The sequence below is a fragment of the Papaver somniferum genome, chromosome 1 (assembly GCF_003573695.1).
Source record: "Papaver somniferum cultivar HN1 chromosome 1, ASM357369v1, whole genome shotgun sequence".
Classification (NCBI taxonomy): Eukaryota; Viridiplantae; Streptophyta; class Magnoliopsida; order Ranunculales; family Papaveraceae; genus Papaver; species Papaver somniferum.
Window position 1 is genome coordinate 73,200,233 of NC_039358.1, and position 8,718 is coordinate 73,208,950.

The 8,718-nt window shown below is 36.2% G+C and overlaps 2 protein-coding genes across 2 annotated transcripts; both read left to right on the forward strand.

Annotated features, from left to right (window-relative positions):
- Positions 1–2,400: 2,400 nt before the first annotated feature.
- On the forward strand, positions 2,401–6,051 carry LOC113290666 (peptidyl-prolyl cis-trans isomerase CYP21-1-like). Its single transcript, XM_026540250.1, has 7 exons — positions 2,401–2,702; positions 3,228–3,306; positions 3,957–4,004; positions 4,574–4,597; positions 4,856–5,038; positions 5,306–5,381; positions 5,625–6,051. The coding sequence occupies exons 1-7, from the start codon at positions 2,601–2,603 to the stop codon at positions 5,785–5,787; spliced, it is 675 nt and encodes a 224-aa protein (XP_026396035.1). The 5' UTR covers positions 2,401–2,600; the 3' UTR covers positions 5,788–6,051.
- A 165-nt stretch (positions 6,052–6,216) lies between these two features.
- Positions 6,217–8,718, forward strand: LOC113290658 (bifunctional protein FolD 4, chloroplastic-like). Its single transcript, XM_026540245.1, has 5 exons — positions 6,217–6,610; positions 6,749–7,080; positions 7,449–7,685; positions 7,824–7,991; positions 8,397–8,718. Exons 1-5 carry the CDS (start codon positions 6,430–6,432, stop codon positions 8,565–8,567), a joined length of 1,089 nt encoding a protein of 362 aa, XP_026396030.1. The 5' UTR covers positions 6,217–6,429; the 3' UTR covers positions 8,568–8,718.

Genomic DNA, 8,718 nt, shown 5'->3' on the forward strand with positions numbered 1-8,718 from the left:
TGACACCGAAATTCGAGATACATTATATGAACCCTATTTTAGGGCATACAAGAAAATTTCAGGGCATACTGAATAAAGACAAAAATGGGTTGGAAATAGTAAATCCAATAGCCCCTTAACCAAATATTTTTGGTAATGGCAAATTCACCCTTTCTGTATTAGTGTTAATAATAATGAATAATTTTGATTAGTATTTAATGTAAATGATTAGTGATTAAGATAATTAAGTTACAAAATTTTGTGTTGATGCTAATTTTTGGGGAAGAAAAAAAAATTAGGTTTTTTGGAGACGAAGAAGAAGGGGAAGTGAGGAAAAACTTGTATTTTTATGAGCCAAATCCAGAAGATGAATACAATGATGAGAAACCCAATGCTAATAGCACACAAGTATACTTCCATATTATGTTTAATTTCATTTGTGTAGGTTGAAATCATCAAAAATTTGATTTTTTTCACCCAAGTTCGGCGAACCAGAGATAGGTTCGGCTTGAAATTATCAGCCGAACCTAACTTGTATACTACAGAAGATGAACAGTTCGGCTTACTCGAAATACAATAGTTATTATCATAACTTATAGTTTGTAACTTCCGACCTACTTACTAGTTAAATTTTCGGCTAATAAGAAATTTTCATTACAAGTCGAACCTTCTCTTGAGAGTTAGGTTCGGTTTTCACTCTAAATATCGTATCAGCCGAACCATATATTTTTTCAAATCCGGTTCATATTCAAAAAATCATATCAGCCGAACATGTTACTGATTTTCCATAAAACACTTAAATGCATACACATTAAGGGGTTAGGCTTTTTATTACATATGTTTTCTATTGTGCAGCCTTTTCATAGGATGAATCAAACAAAAAAAATAGAAATTACTAAAAGTGTTAAGAAAGTGAAGTCTACTGATGGAGAATACCAAGGTCCAAATTCAACTAATTAAAATTAAGGAGATCTTATCTTCAACTTCAATAGAATGAAAAGACAAACACAACGCAAAAAGAATGAGGTTATTCCGACATCGGACGAAAAAGTTATAGCCAAAACAAGATCGAAAGACTTGAGTTTGCAGAGAGAAGGTTCGGTTGATAACTCATCAGCACGAGCTAGCCGAACCTAGAGCCTGCAAATCAATATTTTCGAAGTGTTTACAAAGAGGTGTTCGGCTTGAAAGTGATCTAATGAGTCAGCCAAACCTGACAACCACCTGGAGTAAATTTCACTTCTCAGGTTCGACCGGGAAAGGTTGGCAAGGTATTAGCCGAACCTGACACTATGCTTGGACATATTTGGACACCAAATTGACTTTTATCTCAAGAAAATACGATCCCGGAAGGAATATAAATCCTAAGTTTGAGAGCGTTATACAAGAAGGCATCTGAAGCCCTAGGAAGTGAACCAAATCTCGATGACGAATATGTCGATGAGGAACCCAATGCTACAAATACACATGTATAGTTAAAAATAAAGTTGTGGTTCAGCTCATTTACTTAATATCGAATCAGCCGAACCATATATCTTTTAGGTTCGGCTTGTATATTGAATATAATATTAGTTGAACACCTATTGGATTCTTTTAGATAAAAGTTAATTTAATACACATTTTGGGGTTCGGCTAAAAACTGATATTTACTGTTTAGACGAACTGTTCATAGACACTTTCAAGGTGAAACTTCAAGAACAGTTCGGCTCAAAACTCAACTCAATTATCAGCCGAACCTGCTATTGTAACCGTCAAAAACCCTAAATTTTTAGTAATTTAACCCATTCAATCGATGAAAAACAACAAATAAAAGATTGAGTTTGTAGGAAATACCTTCGTATCCTCATTTCAGTAGTTAGAGCTTCGAATAGTTGAATTTCCGATTCAATTTCCGGTTCAATTACAGTTTTTATACCTTCATCTTTAATTGGTTCTTCTTCTTCAATTCATGGATTAGAAGAGGATTTAGAACGTCTGACGTCTGCTTTTTTTCTTTATATGACCAATTATTAGTTCAATTTGATCGACGATCAAATTGACACGAATCGATAATTAATTACGGCGATGGAAAAAAAATTCTGAGAGAGAATGGAGGTGGTTCGGCTAGAGGAAGAAGAAAAGATGTTTAGGATAGAAACATATTTTGTGTTTTTGTTTTTTGATTTTAGGTTCAAGGGTATATAGGTAATTGAACTACCTAATAGACACCCCTTATAAGGTCATGGAAAAATTATTTTGTATGCCTTGAAATTTTTTGGTATGCCCTGAAACAGGGTTCCATTAAATTGCTTGAATAAATAATTGGGCCAAGCTATTTTTCCCCTAGTCATATCCCATTAGGGCCATTCCCCAATGGGCCATGAGTCCTCCAAATTCCAATGGTGTTTTGAGCAGCTAAATAACTCCGGAACTGTGGAACATGAGTCTTTCTTCCTGTCGTCTTCTCTGTCTGTCTGTCTTTCAGACCTAAGAGGAAAAGAGGGGAGAGGGACTGAGAGAGATCTCATTTCTCAGTAGAAAATTAGAGAGGAAGAGAGAAATGCCATGAATGACTGATGAGAGAAAAAAGTGAATCGGAAATTTAGATAGACGGAGAAAGAAAAGATAATTAGAGAATAAAAATGATGCGTCGAGATATTTCACATTATTTGCAACCTAGATTTCTTCTTATATTCCTTGTTGCAATCATTCTTGTTTTCCTCGCATTTCCAAATTTTCAACGGGTAAGTTCACTCTTCTATTATCTTTCTCAGTTTATGCTTCAAAAAATTAATAAATAATAATAATCTTTCTCAGTTTCTTGCTTTTAATTTGATTTTCACAACGTTCCTGAGATTTCAATAATTCGATTAGTAGATTGCACATTCTTATACTAAGCAAATAAGTAAGTAACTATTCACTCTGATCTGTCCTTGATCTATGTTATAACCTAATACTATCTAGTTGATATACCCTAACTGCACTCTTAGATACAATTAGTAGTAACAAAGAGAGAGTGAGAGACGTTTGTGGAATCTTTCATGGATCCAAGTAGGGTTCAATCAATAATGACCAATCTTGATAACCTATGAAATCGATAATTTTAGGTCAAATTGTTTATCATGTTGTTATTAATGAGAAGCAGGCAATGCCATTAAAAAATTTCAAGTTGTTTGACTCTTTACTGCTCAAAGAGGAAGCCAAAGAAATGTACATTCTTACTTCACTTAAATAGGTAATGACACTAGTGCTCTCATTTTGGTGTTTAGGAAGAAGATAAGGCAGAAGAGGTGCACGAAATTACTCACAGGGTGTTCTTGGATGTTGATATTGGTGAACAACGTATAGGTAAACGCTTCGTACTACTTTTCGTATGTGAATAAAATTAAGTTGAAAATGCTGTTTATTTTACTTCTTTTGGATTACTTGCGGTTCTAGAAAAACTGACATGTAATGTGTGGTCCATCTATTGCTCTTTCTATTATAGATTGCCTGAGGGCAACTCTGAGTCAGTAATTGTGGTATCTTAGAGTTAACAGTGGATCATATCTCCGAGACATACTAATATACTAACTTCATAGCTGAACTTTGGTTTCAGTAGGTAATTGTTTCCTGGTCCTGCTGTGTTATAGATCTTTCGGCAAAAGATAGACAATTGTTCTTTCTTTTTAAGAGTGAAAAGAGCAATCCTTTTCTTATGTATGAATCAATATTATTACTTTCCAAGTCCTCCCCAATACCTCTTAAGGAGAATCTCGAATTGGATCCCGAGTTGACGGTTACCTCTTAACGAGAACCTCTTATGTATGAATAATATTCACATGCTTGCGTTTTGAGTTTTGTGTATTTATTTGGTACCAGTCTCTGATGTTTGTAGTGGTTTGGAAACTCAGTAAACAATATTTGTTACTTAAAAAATGAAATATCGTGTTTAAGTTTGTAGTGTTACGTAATTAACTTTTATGTGCCTCTGAGAACTGTTTTTGCACTTTCTGCAGGTAGATTGGTAATTGGGTTGTATGGTCAGGTTGTCCCCAAAACAGTTGGTATGTCCTTCACTTCTCATCTATTACTTTATGATCTTGATCCTAATGTGATCCCTTTTTATGTTGCGTTTATAGTCGCACCTGCGAAATCGTAGTTTATCAATTTCATTGGTTAAGCTTTTTTAGCAGATATTGCCGTTTGAAATCAAATATAATAGGAAAGTAAAGTTTATGGTGTATAAATCATTAAATCTTAATTAAATTTTACGGCTATTCAAAAACTACATGTTACAGTGTCCTTGAATTGTCATATTGGAGTAAAGTTCCCTTTGCCAAATATGTTCTTTCCAACTATATCTCATTAACATGAGGCCAAATTTTTCAATGGAGAACCACATCATTATTTCTTTAATCAGTCTGAGTTGTAAGCAGATTCCCAGAACAAGTTGTTACTCATATAATTTTTTCTACCAGCGATGTTCTCTAGTTTTGATTTCTTTTATGTGTTCCTTGTTTCATTCGCCTGATATATCTATTGGTAAAGGGAATGTTCAAACATTGATTTAGTCAGCACGTCATACTTTGTTTACTTGAATATGATTGCCTGATGCTATATCTGTTTTTTACAGAAAATTTCAGGGCTCTTTGCACAGGTGCGTCAAGCTTCCTGATCTCTTTAGCAATTAACTGATCACTTGTGGCAAGCACATTTTTCAGTACATTTTCATCATTTACATCTTATCCAGCATCATGGTAATAACGTCAGATCTGGTTTCATTTTCAATTCTACATAGAGCCGTGTATCATCTCTCCTGGCATGTGTTTCTGGATATGTATAAACATATAACTGTAGTCCTAACACCAAAGTTCTGCAAGACTCTGGTTATAATCAAGTTTTATTTCAAGTGCAGGAGAAATGGGCACGGGTGCCAATGGAAAAGAACTCCACTATAAGGGAGTACCATTTCATCGAATAATTTCTGGGTTCGTAGTACAAGGTGGTGACATAGCTCATGGGGATGGGAAGGGAGCTGAATCTATATATGGTGGCACCTTCCCTGATGAGAATTTCAAGGTCAAACATTCACATGCAGGTAGGTCCTTGGCATCTTCAATTAGAAACAACCTAAAAAACCAAAACATCCCGAGTTTTTTATCCTTCCTCGTATTATTATGTTACGTAACGCGAGGTTACTTGAGTTTCTATTTAAGAGAAATACACTAAATCATTGTGAGGTAAATTTACATGGGTTTGGTGGATTGCATTTGATTATCTTTTTCTTTTTTTTGGTGAATGCATTCGTCTGAATGTTCCCTGAAGTGAGGCAGATTTCTGAATTGTAGGCTGATGGTGGTTGTAGGTATTGTTTCCATGGTGAACTCTGGACCTGATTCCAATGGCTCGCAATTCTTCATAACGACGGTCAAGGCCAGCTGGTAAGGCCATCAAAGGCGTGAGTCACTTCATTAATAGATTAGCAAGGCCTATCCAGTCAAATCGACTGCATGCACCTGAAAGATTTTCTGGCACTCACATGCATATATACATATTGAAATTCAATAGGCGCATCAGTATTTAAATATTTATTTATTTTCATATTCTTCTGTTCTCTTCTTTGCTTTGGCTGGGTTAAGTACTTGATAGCTGAAACAAAATGTTTTTGTTTGTATAAAATAAAGGCTGGACGGGGAGCATGTTGCATTTGGTAAGGTGATTCAAGGGATGGACACAGTATATGCAATAGAGGGTGGAGCTGGGACTTATAACGGGAAACCCAGGAAGAAGGTTGTTATTGCAGACTCAGGAGAGATACCTATGAGCAAGTGGGATGAAGAAACATGAAGAAGTCTGACTCTTCAACAAGTACTGCGTTACAAATGGTTTGGCTGCTCACGGCATTAGTGTTTAATCAATCTGGCATGTGTTTCTAGATGACGCATTCTGCCTTGTTTTGGCCAACTGCTCGTTTGGAGCATTTAATTTGTGCACCAGCACCCTAGCTAGCTAACAATGTTACACAATACAGATACACTCTCAGTAGTAGACTTGTAGATGAAACTTATCATTTTTGCATCTACCTAATGAAAATTTACCGATTATGTACAACTGTTCGACTCAAACCAGAGATCCCAAGATCTGAAATCCAACCTACTAACCTAGTCTCAAAAACCACATTTCCCACAACCATCACCGCCAACCAGAACCAAATAATTCATCCCCATCTTCACTCATTTTCACCGGGTAAATATAGCCGGAATACTCAGTTCCGATAACAGGGTATATTTGTAATTGACCTTCTCATAAAGGTTCCCCTAAATACTCAGAAACCTTTATTTGGCGGGATTTAATCGCGCTCACTTTATTACAGTCTGCAGTCACTGCACCATCCTACTCCTCCTAAACCCTAATATCTTTGTTACTTTTTCTCTTTCTCGCTTCCACCAACCACCATAAACCCTAATCTAAGCCATCTTTCATCGGGCAATGGCCTCAGCAATTTTCTCAGATTGTTCTTCATCCACAACTGCACGGGTTGTCACACTCAATAAAATCCGAACTGGTATTTTTCATTTAAGACGATCATCAGCTTTTGTTTCGTGCAAACCTCGAAATCCCAGCTTTGGTGTTCTCAGTACGCAGCGGCGAAGTTCTTACTCCACTGCCGGTATGTGTAAAACCTCTAAACTATCCCATTTATAATCTGATTTTGTTATTAGGGCATTCTTTTATAATACCTTTGTCTGTGGTGTAACTCACCCAAATGCTTAAGATTGATTGTATTTGGTTAATCTTTTTGTTACAGTGGCTATGTCACTGAATACTGAAACTTCTGCGAAAGTAATTGATGGAAAGGCGGTTGCGAAACAAATCAAAGATGAAATTAAAATTGAAGTATTGAGGATGAAGGATGCAATTGGTGTTGTACCAGGGTTAGCTGTTATTCTAGTTGGAGATAGGAAGGATTCTGCAACCTATGTGCGCAATAAGAAGAAGGCTTGTGAAGCAGTTGGGATTACATCTTATGAAATTTGCTTGCCAGGGGATTCTACAGAAGAAGATGTTCTCAAGCATATTGCTGATTACAATAAGAATCCCAAAGTCCATGGTATCCTCATTCAGTTGCCCCTACCCCGTGTAAGTATGCTTTCGGAATAATTACCATAGTATTCCAATTAGTTACAAAAATGAACATATTGTGTTTCTCGAAACTGTATCATATAAAATAATGTCTTATTACTGTTTGGTTTGGTTTGGTACTGACGTTGATGTGCCTGTGTTGTGTAGGTTTTGAGTTTTAATCTTTACCTTGCAAAGTTTGATTTTGAAAGTTAAGATGATAGAAACCCTTTTTGTTGTAATGTGATACAACCTTGGACTGTTACGATACCTGCTGTTAGTTACTCCCTAATTCTTCATTACTCCTTAGTTGTTCTTTTGATGAATTTATGGATTAGTAAGTTATGTGGTAAAGGGATCTTATGAACACTATGTCTTTGTGGCAGCATATGGATGAAGCGAGGATTTTGAATGCCGTTAGTATTGATAAAGATGTTGATGGATTTCATCCACTAAACATCGGGCTTCTTGCCAAGCGAGATCGGGAGCCTTTTTTTGTTTCGTGTACCCCCAAAGGATGCATAGAGTTGTTGCACAGATATGGCATCACTATCAAGGGGAAGAGAGCAGTTATAATTGGTCGTAGTAACATTGTTGGACTTCCCGTGTCACTACTGCTACAGGTACTTTTGTTACTTTGTTATTTGACATACGTGTCAACCTATATAACTTGATTTAGTTTGTTAAATTTGATTTTAGTTGCTTATTCTCCCCATCTATGTTGTGTTACTGATTTACATAGTGATGGCTGATGTTTGTAGAGGGAAGATGCTACCATCACTATTGTGCACTCTAGAACCGAGAACCCTGAGGAGATCGTGAGACAAGCGGATATCATCGTCTCTGCTGCTGGAAAAGCGAATATGGTAAGAGGTAGCTGGATTAAGCCAGGGGCTGTTATCATTGATGTCGGCATCAACCCAATAGATGTAAGTAGGATCTGTCCATTTGTGCTATTCTACGTGAATGGGCTTACCATTTTTACTGCTAAAAAAGGTTATTAGTGAACAGACTGTGGATGTTTTATTTTTTGAAGATAAGATCATTCTATATTGATTTCAAATTTTTGTTTTATTAGTTCTCAATATTGACAATACCAGCAAAAAAAAAAAGATTAAAATTAGTTCTCAATATTGACAATACCAGCAAAAAAAAAGATTAAGTTTGAAATATATGTAGCCATACTGTAATGTAATGAAGATATGTTAGCCTTCTTATTCCCCTGATCCCAAAAAGCATTTCAAAGAAGATAGTTGGACTAACTTAACTCGGAGAAAGTCATGTTTCGAGTTGAAGCCTACCCAGATTATTGAAATTGCTTTTATGTTCGACAGGATCCAGAAAGTCCTCGTGGCTACCGGTTGGTTGGGGATGTTTGCTACGATGAGGCCTGTAAAGTAGCTTCAGCTATTACTCCAGTGCCTGGTGGAGTCGGTCCGATGACCATAGCTATGCTTCTATCAAATACCCTTAGCTCAGCTAAGAGAGCACTCAAGTTTGAATGAGAGTTCGACAATTTTTTCGGCTTATCTAGAAACAATGATGTTACATCTGCCCCTTCTTAATAGAAGGTTATTCTTAATGATCTTAATGACTAGCTTTCTTTTCGTGTTTATTCATATTCTCTTCTTTTATATTTATACAGTTGACTTCACA